Genomic DNA, 22,153 nt, shown 5'->3' with positions numbered 1-22,153 from the left:
TTGGTCTCAGCCCATGTTTTCATTCCATCCTGCCTGTTGAGGTTGCTCCAGGGTTCATGGGCTTGTCAACAGGCCAGAGACACAAGGTAGAGAAATGAGAAGAGGCAAACTGGAAGGGACCATCTGCATTAGAAGATACCTGACCACTTATTCCCTCTCTATTGAATAGCTTTGTACATTCAGAGTGACACTGGGGCCCCTTGAGGGAGGAACACAGGGTGGTGGTAACGTTGCCATAAGCACAGACAAGATCAGTGAAAAAGATCAGGGCAGGAGAAGTCAATCAGACCTGCAGACACTGCAGCTGGGTGCACACCTAGAGTCTGATAAAGTGGTAGGCTGCAGGTCACATTTTCTTCTCGTGTTTCTTCCATGGAGGTCCCTTTGCTTAGTATCAGAGTGTGATTTTGGATCTATACGTTACAATCTCTCATACAGTGACTTGACTTGAAACGCAGTGTAGAGGTAGCTTTTGATGCCCATGGTCTTTCAGAGAAAAGGTGGGTGGTCCCCATAAGAAGAGATGGCTGGAGTCTATAAAGATGGACAACACTGGTACTGTTTCTTCTGGCCACCCACATCTCGAAGAGCCGAGTTTTAGCAAAGAACTCTGGATAACGAATATCTTACAGACACAGAGCTGTATCTGTGCTGCAGGAGCACTGAAGTAGAGCAGGATCTTCTCTTCTTCGTCTTTGCTTCCCCTCACAAGCACAGACACACAACGTCTCTCCCAAAAGCAAAGTAGTGTAAAATAAGCAGTTAATAGAAGCAGAAGGTCAGTAAAGGCGTTGCAACTTCCAGTTTCACAGCAATAGCCATGAGATGTGTCTGGTTTACATCGCTTCTTTCCTAAATCAGGGGCAGAATCAGAACAGACTCCTCTTCAAGCATTCAACTAAACAGCCAGCAATGAGATTTAATTTAATTCAGAAAACAAGATCTTGCTAATTCCTTCAGAGAATTTTCATGATAATCTTTTGCACATAAGCACAGGCCATGACTGACAGAGATAATGTGGCCACCACCAGCTTGCTATGGAGTCAAAAAATTAAGCACCTGACCCACTGGATGATTCAGAGAGGCATTAGCTGCCTGCAGATCCTGCACAGTCAACTGAGAGCAATTAGCTACTGACTAGAGAGAATTAAACTCCTCAGAAGGATAATCCACTCAAAAGCCATACATGCAGAGCTGAAAGTTGTATAGGTCTAGCTAATAAAATGGGTGAGAATGGGATGGATTTGAGCACTTCTCCCTCTCTGGAGCTTAAATATCTCATTTGCAGTTGCAAGCTACACACACTCCTTTGTGATTCAGAGCCATTTGTCAGAAGTAAGTACCAATTCAGCAGGAATTACTTGGGGGGGACAAGGGGGGGAGTGATGACTACACCCACCTCAGCTTGAAGTCATCCAGGAGTGCACCTCCCCTCTGTCAGCAAAGTGTCTCCAGTAGAAAGTGACCACAGAGGTGGATGCACTGCTCCTTCATCTTTCCTTGCTGCGCTGGGCTGTGTGACTGCTTGGTTATGGATGTAAGACGGAAAAGAGGTGGGCTGTGGGCACCAGTGACCCCAGTCCAGAAGGACACTGCCCTCCTTGTCCCCATTTCGGTGTCCACACTGAGCCCCCAGAGCTGCTGGTGGTGCAAAGGCAGGGCAGCAAGAACCACCTCAGCACCCCAACCCCATGAGCTTTGCACAGATTTGTGGGGCCAAAATCCCAGGGTGTCCTGGGCTCTGTGGATACTGGAGGTGGTGTGTTTTCAGGATTGTTTCCCTCAGCTGAGGAGTCTATGAGAGTCTTCATCTGCTGTTATGGGACAGAAGGATCTCTTTTCTTTCCATTCTGGTAGTAATAACTTCAGTACAATTTGTGCAACAACAGATTTCAGGTATTTATTAACATCTGTATTTAAAAAAAAAAAAAAAAAAAAAGTACTTTCTGTATCTTGGGACAGATGAAACATTAAAAAATGTAAAACCAACCTTTTAAATCGAACTTGTTACAGCATTTCCTCAATTCTTTTTGTATGTGCCTATTCTTAACTTTCCTTCTTTTTAAATATTTAATGTAAAGATTACCTGCACTTCTTCCTTTCACCAAGGACACGACTTTCCTTGTTGCTAGATCAAGACTGCACTTTTAAAAGAGAAAAGAAAAAAAAAAAAAAACTTCCTAGTGTCACCAGGTAATTTCCAAGTAAGCCGCGAGAGGGCACGTTGTGCTCTCGGTACAGCTTGCCTAAGCCAGATTTTTAGAGGCAACTGTAAAACTGGCCACGGTTTTAAAGTCCTAATTATTAAAGTAATGCCAAGCAAATGCTTTCAAAGCAAACAGTTGTATCCCACCTGGGACATAAGTCCAGGACTTGGAGATTTCTTCATCTTTATTGGCTCTGCTGCTCATCAGTTTGCTGCCGCGGGCGCTGTCAGCTCTGCATGCCTTGCTCTCTCCCAAAGAGAAGTCTAATAACTAATGAGAGCAGCGGCACCTCACAGTCCCCAGACCATGCCCCCCAGTCATTGACAGCGTATTCAACAAGGGGCCCAAGGGACCTGCTATGCCACACACTGGCAGAGTGATGCTGAGGCACACTGGGACCCCCCTGAGGCCCTGCGGAGCAGCAGAACCGGCGGCAGATCAGTTAATGCAACAAGAGCTATCTGAGCACATGGTGAGCAAACCATGACTTTTATTTGCCCCAAAAGTCAATACTTTAAAAGTAAGTTTTGTGAGTTATATGTATTTAACGCTATGTGAAGACCTACTGATATCTTCTTCCTAAACTGCATGGCTAATATTGAGCAGGCCTTGGAGAAATATAGAAATCATTATTAACTGGAATTTTTATTCAAGGTTACAAAAGAAAAGGAAAAAAAAAAAAAGCAGTTTTTCTATAAGACTCAAGATGGCAGACTCTACGCAAAATGCAAAATCAGAGCATTCAATTAATGCAACATTGTGCACCAAGCCTGACACAATGTGTTCAGGACTTCATTTCCTGTGCAGAAAACATAGGACAGCCTCTGAAATGTCATCCAAGCCCCTGTTTAAATAAGTAAATATATAGGAAATGTATAAAGCAATATTTAAAACAGAGGTATAGGGTGTGCCGTATCCAAAACTAATTCCCTATCTGCAGTCCTTGGTATCGAAAGCTCTCACAGTCTTGTTGACTTGAGTCCTGGGTCCCAGACTTTGGAAAGTATTTAGTATTCACTGATTTATGAAACAACGCAGCAAAGCCAAAATAGAGAAGGCAAGCACCATTTTCAACTTCTGTTACAGGTTCCGAACACAGGCGTAAAACTTTTAATCAAATTTTAGGAGAATTTGAGTTTGGAGGCTTATGTGCTGCTAAAATCATATTGATCAGAAATAATATATGGAATCGTATAAAATAATATGATCATACTTCTGGAGCAAACTTTAACCATGGTGTTCCCATAGCATTTTGCCAAAATGCATAAAACATTTTGAACCTCAAGAAAAGACTACAGTATTCAGAGTATTTATTGACAACTGTAAAATAATATGTTATTCAAATATATATGTAGAGTTAATAATTTTCAGCACATCCCAGGGCTCCTAAATGAAATCAAAAACACACTGGGATGAAAAAAATATCTTGCTTATTCAAGTTGTTTTTCTTCTATTTTGATTCTTAGCTGTCTTGATCTAAATCTATAGAGGATGAGTTCTGAATGTCACACTACAGATAATGTCTGGTAATGAGAAAACTCTGGACTGTCTTGGGCCTTGCACATATGCACCCAGAGACTTTGTATATCACAACTCACAAGATAACTGGAAAACTAAAGGAGAATAATGTAGTCAGCTGCCAAAGGTGTGTGTGATAAAGTTAGCTAAACTCAGCTAAGATCTGTATAAATCAATCAAGGTCATTTCCTACAAGAATAAGCAAGGAAATGAAGCAAGGGCACTAGGCCTCTTCCATGTACTTTTTGGGGCTGAAGCTCACATTCATCAGTGGTTCAAAACCCTTTCTCTGCCTTCGGTGCTGGAAAAGTACAAGCAGCAGAATGAGCATGGCCAAAGCTATAAATGCTCCTCCAACTGTAGATCCAATCTTGACAGCCCATGCTTGGGTTTCTTCAGGTGAACCTGGAAATATGAAAAGTCTGAAGTGAGGACAGCCCAAAACTTAATTTCTCAATTTGCTTGAAACAAAGGAAATATCCCACAGCCTGGTCATTATCATTAGCTGTGTGGATAAGAGACCCAGTGTCCACAGGGGATGCACTGTGTAACCAACACAAAACCAGAGCTAGAGACGTTTCCTGCCAGAGAAGTCTATAGCTGAATTTTAGCTCCAACCTTTCAAACAAATAAAAGTGTAGAGAATGGGAAAGATGCACAGTTGGAAGACATCACAGTGAGCTAGTAATTTATTTATGTGGGAGTGGAGAAGCAGCAGAATCACAAGATGCCTTTGTTCCTCTCTGGGTAAGCCATGCCCAGGGGACAGCAGCATTTCCAAAGCAGGAGAACAGACAGTGGTTCAGGGGGAGGAAAACTGAAACTCCATAAAAGGGAAGTTTCCCCTTTTTCAGGGAAATTCTGGGGACACCCCTGAGAAAAGCACTACCAAGGCAGCTAGCATGTCTCCACAAGACAGGATTTCCCTGCTTGAATGCAGCTTAAGGACAAGGGTTTCAATCTGTTGCAGTCTGTAGACCTTTAAACAGTTTCCACAAATTAAAACCACAGATACACGGTAAATACTTAGAAGAAATTTCTGGCCACATAGGTCAGATAAACACCTACTGCTTCTTAAGGGAATAGCAAGATGGAGAACGAAACAGCTCAGATTTAATCTTTGGTAAAGCAGCTGTTCTTACACTTTTGCCTTCTATAAATATTTGCAGCTTGTGTTTCAAATTTTGGATTTTGTGCATAAATACTTAGGTTTGAGCGGGAGGGAGGTGAAGAGGTTGTCTTTATCTGATTTGTGTCAAAGGTAATTTCAAACGAGCAAACCCTTAGGCATATCACACTTAAAGGCAAGGAAAATCTTTAAAATCAGGGTTTTATAATACAAAGCACACAGATACATCTCTCCAGGATATCCAGAGATTATCAGAGTGCATCTCTAATGGGTTTCATGGGACAGTATAATTCAGGGCCCTGTGCAAAACAAGTATTTTCTAGTGACCAGCATTAGCCATACAAGCTCTCTGGCAGAGTGCCTGACCTCTGACAGGTTAAAGGATTGTAACAGGCATCAGCAGTCCTGGGGAGAGGAGCCAAAATCAAAGCCTCCTTAGCACCAAAGGAGCGTTGCTCTCAGTGCCAGAGCAATTCAATTTCATGGATTTTGCTGCAGAGCAGGAGCAAACTAATAATATACATTCTTCTAGTTACCACAGCATATCTGGTGAGTTGAAACTACCTAAGCTACACCATGGGATTGCCAAGGACCAGGTGAATACACCCATACTTCTGTGAGTAGTGCATTATTTTCCAAATATCTGTATCAATGAAAACTTGAGCTATCTTGGTCTCTGAGACATACCTGGTAGGTCAATGGCATAGGTGTAGCCAAGCTGCTCCGCAGTTTGGAAGAGTTGGTCATTTGTCACAGGAGGGAAAAAAGGGACCATATTGTACAGTCTGTTGTGACCGATAGGGGCCAGCTCCTCAGGCCAGGCATTGTCAGGGGGGTTAAACCGCTTCATCCACTCATCAAAGATGGCATCAGTGAAGGAGTGAAGAACCTGCAAATTCAAGCATAGACACACGTGTTTATTAAGGTCTTTCTGAACTCACCAGGTTTTAAAGCAGTTCCCCAGTTCAGAGCATGTCTTGAGAAAACCACACAAGTGATCAGAAGTGTAGAAGGTGCAGAGACACTCATGACCTGAGAGTTAGCAGATATGACCTAAGGCTGCAGCCTCCCCTTCACAAGCCCAACAGTTGTGTCACCTGAGGTCACAATGGGGCTCACGTTGTCACTCAGAGTCCTGGGGATGCTGAAATTCTGCCTGCCACTTCCCGAGCTGGGGACCAGCCGGCACAGCTCCTGAAGGACCCGCCAGCTCGCACGTTCCCCCACCAGAGAGACAGCAGCAGCCTGGGGGTAAATACACTCTCACCTACAGTGGCAGTAGCTTTTAAATGAGAGAGAGGAGGGTAATCTAATCCAGGTGGGATTTACAGAATAGGAAACCAGAAAAATTTAGGAGAGTGGAGTAAATTAATCTTCTTCATGAGACGTTTTGCTATATACTTTCTTGTTGCTGTAGTGTATAGTGAGCTCTTCCTCTGGACAGTATGGTATCAGCTGGCAGTGAGTAGGCAGGTCCTATCTCTCACATGAGGGCCAACTAAGTTTATTCAGGTAAACGTACCTCTCAAACCTATTTTATTCTCTCTCATCTTAACATGAACAGGAAATAACAGGAAACTTGATTCCTTCATCCTCATTTTATAGTATATCACCAGCTCCACATCTCCAGGTACCCACAAATTGATCAAGTCCTGTCCAGTGAGCTTATCAGTCTATAAAACACTAATGCAGACAGTTGTCTTCAAGTTGAGTTCAGACAACTAGTAGAGTTGGCTGGGGCTCTTCAAATTAATTTCTGGTGTACTTACATTTTTCATGTGCTATCCTGAAAGAAAATTAGAAACTATCTTATTGAAAATAATCCTTCATATAAAATCATATAATAGTGAAACAAAGATTTGACTATAAAAGTAGGAATTCATGTAGGAATTCAAGAATTATGAAGGAAATAAACTACAGAACCACTACATAAGTATTTCGGATAATTTCTCCAACAAAAGACTGCAAACTTAAAATAAAGGTAAGAAAGAAATGAATTGTATTAGAATTTCTCTATATAATCACCGTTGTTTAATCTAACAAAGAGGAAAAGAAATTGACATGAATTTATTAGATAAGGAAGACGTGTAGCAGTCAGCTGCTGGCTTTTTATTTGCACATAGCTATTCATGCTGCTCACTGCACTGCAGTACTGTACTAACACAGCAGTGAAATCACGTTAGTTTTACTCCCCAAGAGACCCTGAAATTAGATGTGCTTCATGTTAGATAGTGAAGTTTGAAACAAAGAAACAAACTCAGTCTACTGCTCTAAAATAATTAACCCAATTTTCAGGTTTTTCTTGTTGCTGTAAGATTTCTGGTAAAAGACGTTAAATTTAGATACCACCTAATGAAAGAATTCAGGGCAATGTGACTTGGAATAGCAGCTCTTCTCCCCAGAAACTTATTATATGTTTCACAAATCACCCTGAGATTTCTTCCATCTTTATTTGACCATCACACAGGTGTGGCAGAGTTCAAGAACAGAGTTCTCCTTTTATATTTAAAAGACTCGGTTTTATGGGATTCATTTTACTTCCACTTCTGCTAATCTCTGGTGAGATAGCTGCCTTGGAGCCATAGCCACTGACTATGGCTTGGGGGAAAAAGCCATACCACAAAGATGGGATCGTTGGCAGCTGCATGGGGGAGAACACTGGTCCCATTCAGGAAAGAGTGAGCCAAATTATGGAGGCTCAGCATCGGCGAGTTCAGGGCTCCCTCTGGTTTATTGAAGCCTTCCAGTGCATTCCTATGGACAGGTGAAAGGTGCAATAAGTAACCATATTTTGCTGATGAACGCACAAATGAAAAATACCCGTGACCTAGCTGGCTCTAGGACAAACCTGAAGCTGAAACTGGAATTGCGGAAAAATGGGGGGCTGTCGAACTCCTGCAGGGAAAGGCACCTCCTGACATCTTCCACGGTGGGCAGCTGCTCACCCAAGTCCCTCTGCGGCCTCCGCCGCAGTGGCCCCTCATCACTCCCGTTGCACAGTGTCACCAGGCGGTTGTAATCATCCAAGCTGAGCGTGAAATAGAAAGAGGCACCGGTTAGGAAAAAGGGATGAAGCCAGGCTTGTCAGCTTTTTTTCATGTAGCATAAAAGACAAACAGGTTGACCAGTCAGGTTGTGAGGTATCCTTGGAGATCTTCAAAAGCCACCTCGACAAGGTCCTGGGCAACCTTTTATGGGTGACCCTGCTGGAGCAGGGGTTGGACCAGATGAGCTCCACAGGCTCCTGCCAACCTCAACTATTCTGTGGTGCTGTGATTCTGGGGCCCCAGCTGCAGGTTTAAGAGAGCAGGGCTTAGGGACAGACAACCTATGGGGTGGCCCATTTCTCCTCCCATGGTGAAGCTGAAGTGATTGCTGAACAGCTAGTCCTGAACAAGGACAATTTTTTAACCCTTAATAAAAAGGAAAAATGCAGGAAAGTCCCACTGTGGGGTGTGGTAGAGAAAATTAATGTATGACAGAAAACAGATTTTAAGATTCCACCCTTCACCCCTTTTAGAAGAAAAGCAACTGCAATGCATTGCATCCTCTTTTTCAGGGTCTGGAGGATAGACTGCTGTTGCAGGGGCTGCCTACTAGTTAGTGAGGGAAAAGTCTCTAGTATCAGGGACAGAAAGAGGGACAGAGGAGGAGAAAAAATGTAACACTCGGAAAAAAAAAAATCTGTGTTATTTAACACAAAATGAAATGGAATTTTCATAAACTCCTCCTCTCTTTAACTTTGGCAAGGCAAATTTTAGTCATTCCAGTTTTCAAGAAAAAAAAAGAAAAAAGAAAAAAAAACCATTTATCTTAGAGAAAAGGCAGGGACCAGGGTTAAAGTCAAATAGTGCCTTTAAAGCTAGAATTTCAAGTAGCACTTTAGGTACCCAGAGAAAGAGACTTTCCTGAAAAGCCTTGAGCTCCCAGTACCTTCATCTGGCTGGCTGCACGCTGCCCCAGATCTGACCGGAGCTCATACGAGCATTATAACTGGCAGCATCCTATGCCATAGTGCCCCAGTCCTGGACATGAATACATCATCAAAGCCCTGCACTTAAGCAAATCAATATATGCCTACTAACAGCTGGCAGCAAGAATGTCGTTATCTTTATGTTCTTTCCTGTGTGAAGTCTCGGCCACTTCAAGGTCAGTCATAGAATGAAAATCACAGAATGGCTTAGGTTGGAAGGGACCTTAAAAATTACCGCATTCCAATCCCGTGCCATGGGCAGGGACACCTCCCACCAAACCAGGTTGCCCAAAGCCCCATCCAGCCTGGCCTTGAACACCTCCAGGGATGGGGCATCCACAGCTTCTCTGGGCAGCCTGTGCCAGTGCCTCACTACCCTCATAGTGAAGAATTTCTTCCTTATAGCTAATCTAAACCTACCTTTTTTTAGTTTAAAACTGTTACACTTGTCCTATCACTACACTCCCTGACACAGAGTCCCTCCCCAGCTTTCCTGTAGGCCCTCTTTTGGTAATGGAAGGCCACCATAAGGTCTCCCTGGAGTCTTCTCTTCTCCAGGCTGAACAACCCCAACTCCCTCAACCTGTCTTCACAGGAGAGGTGCTCCAGCCCTCTGAGCATCCTTGTGGCCCTCCTCCGGACTTGTTCTAATAATTCCATGTCCTTCTTGTGTTGGCGCCCCAGAGCTGAATGCAGCACTCCAGGTAGGGCCTCATAAGAGCAGAGTAGAGGGAGAGAATCACCTCCTTTGACCTACTGACCCTGTTTCTTTTGATACAGCCCAGGATATCATCGGCTCTCTGGGCTGGAAGTGCACATTGCCGGCTCATATTCCGTTTTTCATTAACCAACATCCCCAAGTCCTTCTCTGCAGGGCTGCTCTCTATCCACTCGTCATCCAGCCTGCATTCATGTTTGGGATTACCCAAGCTCAAGTGGTTCCCAATACAGACCACATTGCCAAAAAAAGATGTTCAATAGTACCAGTCCCAGTACAGACCCCTGAGGAACACCACTCATCACTGGTCTCCACCTGGACATCGAGCCATTGACTGCAACTTTTTGAATGCAACCATCCAGACAATTCCTAACCTACTGAGTGTTCCATACATCAAATCCAAGTCTCTCTATTTTAGACAGGACAGTGTCAAATGCTTTGCACAAGCCCAGGTAGATGATGTTAGTTGCTCTTTCCTTCTGCTGTAATCCCATCGCAGAAGGCCAACAAATTTGTCAGGCACAATTTGCCTTTAGTCAAGCCATGGTGGCTGTCACTAATCACCTCTGTTTTCCATGTGCTTTAGCAAAGTTTTGAGGCGTCCCTAAATTTCCAGGAGTCCTATAGTTTCCATAGTCCCAAAGCCACTCTAAATATATCAGAGTAAAGATCTCACCCAATGCAAGGAAACAGATTTTTCAGCCCACCTCTTAGTTTCTATAATGCCGAAACAAGACTTGATCAGTACACAGGCTTGCCTTAGGTATTCCAGTACCTGTTACAAACTATTTGCCACCGGGAGAATCTGGAATTCAGGCTGATTAGCCCCAGGTCATCTGGCCTCGATGCTCCAAAGAGCTGGTCCGTGCACACATCACACACATTTCTACCCGTGGCAAAGTCCCAGTAGGGCAGTGCGAAGGAGTCATTGCCCATCAGTCGCTGCAATGGACAGAAACACAATAAAAAAGTTAGTGAAGAATCACCTTCAAAAGAAAGAGAAAGAAAGTGATTCCTGTGAGTCATGTCACCGAGCACCCTGTATTCTGCTTTGCACTTGAAGGCAACTACCCATGCTTCATAGTGCTGCTCCAACTGCTTTCAAAAGATTGGGGCATTGAGTGAGTCCTAGCAAAGACATTATGACTGGTTAATCTACTGTTAGATTGCCCTTTTTTTTGGCCATGTTAGCTCTAGTACCAACTCAGAGACTGAGCAGGAGAGCAGAAGCAGAGATTAATAGAGCCTTAAACAACTAAGAGGCTTTCTGAGTGATGCAAGTGGGTAATGGGTAAAATTGTGTGTGTGGTTTGCTTTTATTAGAGCAAGGCTAGCCCTGGGGAAGAATCTGAATTTGTACTAATAGAGGAATACAGTGTATTTGCTTGTATTTGCTTGTTAGATACAATTTCATGCAAGAAAGATCCTGCAATTATTTAGACACCAACCATGTTCATTAGAGATCTGCAAGGCTGACATACATCAACACTGCTAATGTAGAAATACTGCAAATGGAAACGAGTCAGTGCTTGGACAACTGACTGCCGGGTACATTAATGTATATTTCTTTAAAATATCTACACCTAAATATAGGAAAATATAAAATCTATAACATGGCATATTTAAAGAGGGTAATGTTTGGTGTTGCTTTCCTGCTTGGTGTCTGCTTTCCAGCAGACATTATTAACATGTAAGTGTTTCTTTGATTTTATTAATGAATGGTGCTAATTCTTATCTTCTGCTCTCTGTTGTAAAGAAAAATATCTAATATAACCTTCACATCATTGTTCACAGTAAGAAACTGTGAACTGTATCAAAAACAATAATTTCCCTTTAGATAAAAAGGATCAGTGAGCAAACACTCTTTAGAGTTTGTGTAAGAATCAGTCCTAGGAAATAACTTATCCTAGGCTGAAGCAACAAAGACGTGCAGCAAAAGAGAGAAGCTGTATGAGGAAAGGAAGAGGCTGTTTAGCTAACCTGCAGGTCTCTCTCCAGCAACAGCAAATGGTACCTATGCCAAGTTACAAAGGCAGGTCCTTGATGGGAGAAATCAATAGCTGTGAAGGGGTGGCCTGGCCCTACAAAGGGAAGATAAAATAAGCACTTCAGCACCAAATGAAGCCAGAAATAAAGACAGCAACCTTCTTCTGTTGCCCGTAGCTGAGTTAAATAAAAACCTGCTGCTCTGCACGTTTGCAAAGAGCACACAGATCAGAAGCTGCAACACTTAGAGGGGACAAGTGAAACTCCTCTGTGGATACTGACTTCAGTGCTTCCCAAAACTTCACATTCCCCAAATAGTTGGATATCGTGCAAATTTCTTCACATTTTTACAGATCTTTTTAAGAAACAGTCTTACTGTTGAAAATCTTAGCTACTTGCTAACATGTACCACTTTGTCTCATTCTCTTGTTCAGCAGCAGGACTTACACAGTGTACCTATCAAGAGAACCTCAACAGTTCCCATAACCTGCCAACAGCAATTCAATATGTCCTTTGCCACTTTTCTTCAAATCCTGATTGTTATTTCTCTTCGGGCTTCTGCTAGTTCCCACTGCAGAAGCTAGCGAGGGAAACAGCTAAAGCAATAAGTGGTTTCTGCAGTGAATCATAAGGAGGCGAAGCAGGAATCTGGGAAGGGAAATTTGGTGGTGTTAAGCTTTTTGCTACAGTCCTGACCACTGTTTCCCTTACTGTACTTGAGAACCTCAGCAAAAGAGCTACCCCACAATTTCAACAATGCTCAGTGAAAATGGGGTACATTTTTTTCCAAAAGTGTAATGACAAAACAGTTCCTTCTTTGTTTAGCTGACTGATTGCACCTCCTTTTAATTTTTTACAGATAAATTCTTATCTTAGCAAAAACATGCTACTTGATGCAACACAGCTGAACCCTCAGTGAAAGAAATCACAAAGCTGCCTGTAATGTCTTAATGCATGCCTTGTACATAAATACTATTTTCCAAGCAGATCATAAAGGCTAGTCGCATTTTTTGAATTAAGTCTCATGCTAGATTTCAGAAGAAATTCAGACTTCTTCATTCTAGAAATCCAGTAAATTTGGGGGGTTCTCCTGAGGTTCACAAATAAACCTAATCTTATTTCCTTACAGGACTACATAATTTTGTAGTGTCCAACAGGCTAAAATAACTGTAATCATAAAAAAAAAGAAAGAAAAAAAAAAAAGCGGCAGACCAAAAAACTGCTTCCACAAGAACAGGTCCTCAGGCATCAGTTGTTTGATCTGACAGCACAGGTTCCCACCCTGATGTTTCTCAGAATACAGGAAGCTTCACAGTGTCTGAGTGACAGTATTGGAGGTGAGCAACTCTCTCAGAAGAGTTTTTGATTGACATCTGTCTGACACAGCATATGTTTCTGAATATGATAATCCAGCAGGTTTTTAAAGTATACATTTTTAAGCTGAAAAAATCTTCAGAAAGAACACACAATGGAAATGTCTTTAGATGGGTACTCAGTTCAGAAAGACTGAAAAGATTTTCTAATTAGTCCCCTATTTTCTACTCAAAATTAACCTGCTTGTCTCCTTGCTCAAAGCATCACAGACATGGAAATTCAAATTTATGGATCTCTACAAAGACAGATTAGTTATCACTCATGGTTTCATTTTTAACAAGAACTATTTCAGACACATCAATTTTGCAATAAATGTTTCAGCAAAATACCGCATAGAAAATCTGCTTCAAATCCTACCTGCATTTCCTTGATGTAACCAACCTGATATACTCCCATCCTAATTTTGATATCCGATCGTCTGACAACCTTTCCCATATTTGTCTTTAAAACAGCATTTGGAGAAGAGCAATTCGGTGGGAGAAGCTACACCATACACATGAGAAATAAGACACTGAAAGCCTAGGGGCCTCAAACCACATTTGGATTTGCTTATTGCTTCAGCAAGCTTTAACCCACATGTGGGTTTATCTATCTTTGCAGCAGCAGTGAAAGTTGCTTCTTCCCTTTTCCACATGACTTCCATACTATTGCCTGAAGGACCTTTGCTCGTGGTAGGCCAGAGACTGCTTCATTCAGTCCTGTAAAATGGGACAGTGTCAGAAGGGGAAACAAGAAAACCAACTGCGGGGTACAAGATACCCTCTAGCAAGAAGGTAAATGTGGATAAATTTCACGGGCTGTCTCACTCAGATGGAGACACTTGAATGCTAAATTCCACAGCCTGTATGTAGCTCTGCTGGGTAGAAAAGCCATACTGCTGCCTCTTCCTGTGGGACCGGGGCTTTGTGAAATGGGGCTGGCATAAATACTTCAGTCTAGAAGAGCCACAAGGACTAGGAATCCTGATTTGGGAAAAAGTGTGGAGATAGATGCCTAAACATCTAACCTGGTTAGTTTTTGAAAGCTCTCTGTGGTTGTTCAGATAAATCCCACCCTTAGTGACTTGCTGAAGGCCATAGAAAGCAGTAGCACTCCAGTCCCCAAAGTCTGGATGGTCTCTGCCTTCACCACTGCAGAGCCTCTTTCCCACTGCTGGTGCTTACTCTCTAGACTGGGAATGTCTTTTTGAAGGGGATCACTGACTGACCATGCTTTGGTTCACCCAAGAGAGTAACATGTGAGCCTGTAAACTGCCTGCCTGTCAGACAGAAGAGGCATCAAAGTGCAGCTGGTGTGCACTCTTATGCCTGAGGGACCAGGGCAGCAGCAGGTCAGAAGCAGGTCTGAACTGCCCTCAACTACAGAGATGTCCACCAGATCCTCAGCATCAAATATTTTACTGCACAGACCTCTTACTGGGCTTCACTGCTTGCTAAAGTATCCCAGCTGTATTAAACATACTTACCCTTGTTCAGCGATACTTTTTATCCTCTCCTTTACCTGCAAAGCCCTTGGGTAAGAAAAGCACTCACCTAGTAGTGTGTCTCTGACTGAGTAGTAATGAAGCCAGACAAAGTAGTTATAAATGCTACAATTGGCAATTTGTGGTTCCTCTCCAGTGGGACCAAGCAGACTCATCCGGTGCTGAGTTGCAATTACATAGTCTGGGTGAACGGTAGTCTTTGCAAGGTCTAGAGCATCGAAGAACTGCTCCCTCTCCTCTGCTGTCAAGGAATGGATGTTCTTCCTGACAACTGGCGGCTTCCTGACATTGCAGTCAGGGCCAGTCCAGCCAAATTTGCAGTCACCACAGTTGTAGCCAGCAAAGTTTCCTGAATAAAGAGGGAGAGAGCAGTCATGAAAATGCGAAACATTGGAATGCAGAAGAATTATGAATCATCTTTCTTTTTCCCCAGACATTTCAATTCCTGGAAGGGACAGCAGCTGAGCAGACTGGCAGCTCTGCCAACTGGTTAACTAGAAGGATGGCTCACTTCCCAGAGCCACGGCAGGGCCAAGAATCACACTCAGCTGGTTGGGAAGGCAAAGCACTGGATAATGGGCTTGATGCCCCAAGGCGCTAAGAGCTCCATGAAGCCTTCAGGCATGTGAGGAGTCTCACTGAACAGAGAGTTAAGCACTTCAGGTTAAGCAGGTGATTAAATGCTTTGCTTGATTGGCCCTCAAGTACTCCCAGGCTTCCAGGATGAAACCCAAAAAACAGTCAGCTCACACGGATATTTAAACACAGAGAAAGATCCTCAAACAAAACAAAACAAATGGGAAAAATAAATAAATAAATATATAAAAATAAACAGTTCTTTTAAGGACAAAGCCCAGGGGACACCAATGTCCATTCACAGTGTATCTGGCAACCAGCACAGCCCAGGACAAGCACCAGAGGTACTGCCGGTCACACTTTAAGCGTTATTAAATAGTGCTGAAATTAGAGCCTGAGAAGTAGTGCAACACTGTCGTTCCTCTCTGGCACCATTCCTTAGGCAAGTAATCGGGTCCACTCCAGGCTATTAACTCAGATCCCCTGAGGTGGCGGAAGAGCCCGGGGGCACAGAGCTGGCTTTAAGCACAGCACAGACACCATGGCCTCCTGCCTGCTGTGGCAGGGCGCCAGAAGCAGCAGAAAGGCCCTGCTGCAGCTCCCAGACCTTTGCTGGGGGAGAGGGGCATGACCACTCCGTCAGCACAGGTCTGTGAAGTTTGCAAAGGAGAGGTGTGGGACAATGGGCATTGCTGCCTGGGGGAAGGAGGGCATGGAGAGTCAAGCAGGGCTCCTCTGGGATCTCCCCTCTGTTCTCCAGAACATGCACTGAGACTCTTTGAGACCCCCCCGCACACAAAAACACTCCACAAAGACCATAGTAACCCTCTTTCGAGATGCCATAAAACCTCACTGCTCCCCACACATCTGTGCTGCCAGACCCAGGATGAGCTTGGGGTTAATACAGAAATGGGGAAGTGGCTTGTGAAGAGCTCCTGGACTAGCAGATACCCCTAGGCCGTAGTCATGAGTCTGTGAGCAAAACAACAGTTAACACTAAAGATTCCAGATTGTCAGGGACTATAGGGCTTATTATGAATTTCAAAGACCCCCAAGGTTACGAGGGGGGCTCTGTAGCTTAGGGCCTGCTGTTACCCAGGCCTGTTACCCGTCAGGCTGTGTAGCTAATGGCTAGCTCTAGGGTGAGGGATGCTGAGCTGTAAACATATGTGACAGACATTAAGAGGTTGTGAGGATGCTTAACAACAGGTTCAGAGAGTTTGTGGCTACTTCAGAGGCAATGAGATCAATAAGTTATCATGAAGCTTAGGACCAGCTTAAGGACCGCAAGAGTGAAGACTTCAACCAGGTTTTGGATTGTGCGAAGCCTGATGGCATACCATGAGGAGAGTTTCTAAGTGTATGGCTTACCTTCCTTCCCCATGTTTTCTTTAAACAATTCTATAAAAGATGCACTAAAACTTCAGTACACATCTATATGCCAATCTCAGTAAGTGGCAGAAAAAAAATATTAACAATAATTATTTTTAGCTTCTCAGTGAACTCAAACTACGCCATTGTCTGACCAACATCATGATCTGTACTAGCAACCACATGACTGACTGCGGTGGTCTTTTCACAATAATCTTCTGTAGTGGTTTTTTTTTTTTTTTTTTTTTTTTTAGGTGTTGCAACAAATCTGTATCCCATTACTACAACATTATCCTTTAGAACTCTAAATAGCATTCAGTCTATGTCTTCTAAATCAATATTCTTCTAAACCAAAATTAACTATCCAACTGCAATACTTCTTTTTTCTTTTTTCTTCTTTTTTTAATTAGCCAGAAGTGTCCATTTTCAGGGTCTATTAAATCAGTGCATCCAACATTTTGCCTAATTCAACACATACAGCTTGTATGCGATAAGTACAACACATACAAATGACCAAATTCCCTTTCACATACTACAGCACTCTGTCAGGAACTGTCACTAGGCCATTTCAGTTTAAGAATTAATATTAGGTTCACTGAAATGAATTGCAGAATGCACATAATGGATTCAAAACTGAAATTAGACAGGAACTAAACATTCTTTGTTACCTCCCGGCTACATTCAAGCCATAACCACAGCTTTTTTTCTAGAGATATTTTTGTTGCTAACAACACGTTGCATAAAACATACAGTGAGCAGCATCCTGACAACAGCCTTACAATTGTCTTCTTGATTATGGCTTTTTGTAAAAAAAATGGAAGTAAAGCTGGATCTTTCTGTTTTACTAATCTTATTCTGCTGCATTTGTCTCTGCTTAAGGAAAGACATTATTGTCTGTTAAACCCTAAATATCAAAAGGAAATGCTTTATCTGTTTGTTTCTTTTCACACAGAAAAATTAAATGAATGAAAAACTATGAAAATAATCTGGCCCCACATTAACTAACCAATAACCAATGTTGGTTTGTGTTTGGGATTTTCATTTTTTCAGAAATGTTCAGCACCCAGACCTAGGTGGAGATGACTTTCAGACTTTTGTCCTCAATGAACAGCTACAGCTTATGGCCAAATATTCCTTTATCTTTATCAAGTTTCTAGCAAAATTCAAATGGAGCACTTATTGCAAGAAATCTAGCATCCCCATATGGAAAATACAGGCTCCACTTCCTCCCAGCTCCTCCAGGCTTCCTACCATACTGCCACAAGCTATGTGGCACATTTCAATGGTGCTATCTAAGCAAATGTAAAAAGCTACATGGAAGTTGCAGTTTCCATAGCTATTGCTTATGCTACATATGAACAATAAATTAAATACTGACAAGATAGCACTGGAACACAGTTTTTTATATCGTTAAAACTTTAGACAGAGCCTTGGCACGGACTGTCCAGGAACCATTTCAGACAGGTGGTCTGTACACAAAGTTCATTCAATAAGATGCTTTAATAGTACAGATGTGCACTGTTCCACGTCCCTTTGAATGAGGGTATTTAATTTACTGTGATAGGTACCATAACCGTAGATGCCTAATGAAAAACACACATCACACCATTTAAAACTCTGGTGTGCAGACAGGCAACCAGTGCAAAACAGTTTTATACAGATATATATATATATGTTTATATATATATATATACACACACCAATAGACACAGACTCACAATCACAACCAATGTAAATACATCAAATCTAATTCAAATCTCATGCCGTCACTAACTTTTAGCATTATCCTAGAAATGCCTTTGCATGAAGCATCAAGCCGACCACTGCAGAAGCAAGCCCAGGAAACCTTTCTTAAAATCATCTTTAAGGCTGCCACCCTAATGTTTTGTCACTGGTATGTTCAGAGAACAAAGACTGCAAGGAGAAAGAAGAATATAACAAGGAAAATATGAGAGAGAGGGAGAGAGAGAGAGAGAGAGAGTAGAAGCAGAAAGGGAGAAACAAAGATTTAAAGAGCTGAGGAGGGCGGACAGCTCAGCAGAAGGAAGGCAGCGAGAGATGACCCGACATTACAGCTGTGTAACCTAGGACGCAGACGAGCAGATATCAAATGATGGTATTTACCTTTATTTGGACAAACTAATTAATCTCTGCCCACACTGCTCCCCACTTTACTCACAGGTTTTAATGCCCTAACTATGCAGACCGCATAAATATTATTATATGCCCACATGCTTTGGTGCTCTTCTGACTCAGGGTCTGTGCCTAAATGCGATGCCTGACTTTAGTTTTGGAGGTATGTAAGAACCTTTAAAATGGAAAAAGAAAAAAGAAAAAAAAATAAAGAAAAAATATATATATCAGTTTTTTTTTGTAAAATGTCTGGAAAAGTACTCCCACACAAGCATTTGAAATCTAGTCAAAGCAAGAGATAAAATTTGATTTATAGCCTAATGTCTGTTGCTATTGTTTCAGACAAGCCTCAATAACACCATCTATCCATTTAAGCCATCTGCCACCACCTCTCTGCTTTCAGTTCATAACAGCATTGCAAAACTTAACCTCATGGACTGAAATCTTCTGCTATGTGTCTTTCTCAGATTGATTTGGGCTTTTCTGATAGCAAGGGCCAAGGTACATTTTAGACAAAATAGGTCAGCTATTTGTAAGAATCAGATTGAAGGAAAGTAGGCTGTTCTTAACATGTTGGACACTTCAAACAACTTTATATTTCCAACAAGAAATCCAAGGCTGCATTTGAAATCTGTCTAGAGGGTGCCACCAGTTCTGGAGACACGCTTTTTTGCGTGGGGGTAATACTGGTGGTAGGGACACAACTGGACCAGATCATCTTGGAGGTCTCTTCCAACCTTAATGATTCTGTGATTCTACGACTCCTGACACCACGCCCTGCCAGCCCTGCAAAGAGCCAGGGCTGAGGTTGGGCTCCTGCTCATTTTAACCCCCTTAAACAAGGGCCGCTCTTGAAAAGCGGGCCTGCCTCCTTACTCTGCCCAGACCCCACCTTCCTATTCCTCTCCTGGTGGACCAGGAGAGTCCAGACCTCTCCTTCCTATTCCTCCCCCTGTACTGGGGAACTGGTCTCAGCAAAACCTGATCATTTGGGCTGGGTTAGCTTTCAAGCGCATCAGCTCCCTGATTCATTTTGCTTCCCAGCACATGAAGTCAAAGGCCCGCACAAAGTCACAGGTGGGATCAAGAGGATGGATATAGAGAGGAAAAAGACAGGGTGGCCTCTTTGGCAGTCATATAGTGCAGTTACACAGTGAAATGTCCAAAACTCTGTGGAAAAACGGTGATGAGGAACTACAGGAATGACTCTAGGGACAGAGAGGAAAGCCCAAAAGACTGCATGAGAGAAAATGTGGGTTTTTTTTACAAGAGAAAATGCTCTTGCGCTGAAACCCCTGTACAGGTCTATCAGGGCTTGGCCATAAACATGACAGTATTTTTAGGAAGGTGATAATACTGAAAGCCTTCTAAGAATCATAGAATCATTTAGGTTAGAAAAGACCTTCAAGATCGTCAAGTCCAACCATCAACCTAACACTACCAAGTCCACCACCGACCCATGTCCCTTAGTGCCACATCCACACGTCTTTTAAATACCTCCAGGGACAGGGAATCCACCACGTCCCTGGGCAGCCTGTTCCAATGCTTGAACAGTCCGCCTTCTCTGTGAAGAAATTCTTCCCCATATCCAAGCCAAACCTCCCCTGGTGCAACCTGAGGCCATTGCATCACATCCTACCATTTGTCACCTGAGAAAAGAGACCGATACCCTCCTCGCTGCAGCCTTCTTTCAGGTAGCTGTAGAGAGCAATGAGGTCTCCCCTCAGCCTCGTTTTCTGCAGACTAAACCACCCCATTTCCCTCAGCCACTCCTCCTATGTCTTGGGTACTAGTCCCTTTGCCTGCTTCTTGATGCCTCATGCCATCTGGGATGTTTCTGGCCTTCACAAGACAGCTAGCAGACACGTTCATTCCCATTCCCTCACCTCACGGCCGCACTCACCTGTGCACCAACAGCTCTGGTTGAAGAACTTGAGGGGCCACCATTCCCGGTCATCCACATTTCGAAGAGTGTAGGGGCCACTCCAGGGCTGAGTGTCCACCTGCACCCCCTGGCAGCGTCCTCTGCCCTGCAGGGACCCACACACGTTGCCTGGCTCCGGCCCCAAGGCCGGGCAACAGCGCTTCGACCGAATGGCCTCCACCGTCATGCAGACACGGGGGAACTGTGCCTCCGCCCCGCGGGGACAACAGCAGCTCAGGCAGCTCAGCCCAGCCCAAAAAAGCCACCTCAGGGCACCCATTGCTGCTGGGTGCAGCCTGGACCCGAGTGAGCGGAGCACAGAGCTCTCCCCTGTGGGACAACCTGGCCTGGGATAATCCCTCTCACTGCTGAGGATGCTGGTGTCGGGTGTTTGTTTAATCCTGGTCTCTAATTGCCTTGAATGTGGTTCAAAAGACAGGAGCTTTGGCTCTGCAGTGCCTGCCCAACAGCCACGGCTTTGAGCGGGGCTTATATCGAGGTTGGGAGAAGCCCTCATTAGAGGGATTAGCACGGCACAAATCCTCGTGTTTTGCACATGACATCAAGGGCAGAAAAGACGCCAGCGTGAGAGCAAGTCCTGAGGGCTCTGGCGGCTTGTCAAGAGGGTGAATGCCTCGGATTTATTTCTCCAGGACTTGTCGGTCTTTCATGCACTTTGAGAAATTGATGGTCTTGTTTTAGCTGAGGTGGCTGGAGAAACAGATTTATTCTTTTAATCACAACCCTGTAAACAGATAATAAAAAGAAGGGGAAAAACCTTATTTTTTTAGTTCATTCACTGCTAGATAACACTTTCCATGAAAGCAGTATCTGTAGAAAATGAACTGGAAGTACAGAGAATATAGGTACATCATTAACAAAAATTAATAAAACTGGTAGTAACAGCCTGGGATGGAGACTCCATCTGCTGACTACAGAATTCCAGTGCTTGCACCGTAAATATTTTAGTGGCAAGTGGAGAAGGATTCATTTCTTAGTAGCCTTTTTGCATTTAAAATAAACTATTTGTTTTTAAAGCGTGAGTGGTACTTGTCTGTTCTCTAATCCTTTCTCCGTCATTACACCAGAGATTGTTATGGGGCTGGTCTGGCTGCTAGACTTTCAGAACGGTCACAGCTGAGCATTTATTATCCACCTGGCAGGAGACAGCCTGTAAGATCAATACACGTACGAGACATGCAGACAAGTGGTTTTGTTCAGAACATAGACAAAAATGGCTTTAAAAAGCTGCTAGCTAGCAAGCAGCAGTTCTCGCCCACGATGCAACTCCTGTGCTACAGGAAGAAAATGAATAAATCAAAACAAAGTAGTGATAAGTCATGAGAGGAGTCTGAAACAATATCTATTAGTTCAGCTCCATCGTGCTGAATAAAAACTTGCATCTCCCACTGCTTCACTGAAAGCTTTCTCTATAACCCCCCCACGCACCTCTATTGATTAGCCATCTTCCTAAGTATGTATAATGAAAACAGCTGTGTTTGCAGCCATGACTGTGTCTCTACTATTCAATACTTCCATGGATGTTCAAGCAGACCATTCTGGCACAAGCAGCCTATTACCCACGCAGCACACTTACTGCCTTTGTGCAGCTAAGTCGCTCCTCCACGCTGCAGACACTATCATCAGCACTTTTCAGTTTTTATATCAAAAATTTATTAGGTGCCAGACAAACTAAAATATGACACTACTCCATCTATGAAAGCACAAAGCCAAATAGCAATACCACGCGATATGGAATGG

At 43.3% G+C, this 22,153-nt stretch overlaps 1 protein-coding gene and 1 long non-coding RNA gene across 3 annotated transcripts; one reads left to right on the top strand and one right to left on the bottom strand.

The window, feature by feature from the left end:
• Positions 1-1,998: 1,998 nt before the first annotated feature.
• DCT (dopachrome tautomerase) lies at positions 1,999-21,444 on the bottom strand. Its single transcript, XM_066986882.1, has 8 exons — positions 20,372-21,444; positions 14,438-14,737; positions 11,526-11,626; positions 10,321-10,487; positions 7,703-7,882; positions 7,473-7,608; positions 5,542-5,743; positions 1,999-4,130 (listed from the first exon to the last, which is right to left on the bottom strand). The coding sequence occupies exons 1-8, from the start codon at positions 20,907-20,909 to the stop codon at positions 3,949-3,951; spliced, it is 1,806 nt and encodes a 601-aa protein (XP_066842983.1). The 5' UTR covers positions 20,910-21,444; the 3' UTR covers positions 1,999-3,948.
• On the top strand, positions 5,903-15,052 carry LOC125183831 (uncharacterized). 2 transcript variants are annotated; one of them, XR_007166483.2, is made up of 4 exons: positions 5,903-6,105; positions 12,391-12,868; positions 13,358-13,678; positions 14,822-15,052. It is a non-coding gene; the product is annotated as an uncharacterized lncRNA (long non-coding RNA). The 2 variants fall into 2 exon arrangements; XR_007166482.2 differs by lacking the exon at positions 14,822-15,052 and having other exon boundaries at positions 5,914-6,105; positions 13,358-14,423.
• Positions 21,445-22,153: the final 709 nt, after the last annotated feature.

This window comes from Anser cygnoides, chromosome 1 (genome assembly GCF_040182565.1).
Source record: "Anser cygnoides isolate HZ-2024a breed goose chromosome 1, Taihu_goose_T2T_genome, whole genome shotgun sequence".
NCBI classification, from domain to species: Eukaryota; Metazoa; Chordata; class Aves; order Anseriformes; family Anatidae; genus Anser; species Anser cygnoides.
The sequence above is the reverse complement of the archived record's forward strand: the minus strand, read 5'-3'. Positions and strand labels throughout refer to the sequence as shown.

What these genes read in the sequence shown, in the direction of transcription:
- DCT (XM_066986882.1), bottom strand. Translation starts at nt 20,909, where the DNA reads ATGAGGGCTTCTCCCAACCTCGATATAAGCCCCGCTCAAAGCCGTGGC. An exon ending in AGTCAGAGACACACTACTAG is followed by an intron (nt 11,627 to 14,437) that starts GTGAGTGCTTTT and finishes TTCCCTTTGTAG; the next exon opens with GGCCAGGCCACCCCTTCACA. An exon ending in TGGCAAATAGTTTGTAACAG is followed by an intron (nt 7,883 to 10,320) that starts GTACTGGAATAC and finishes TTTCACGCTCAG; the next exon opens with CTTGGATGATTACAACCGCC.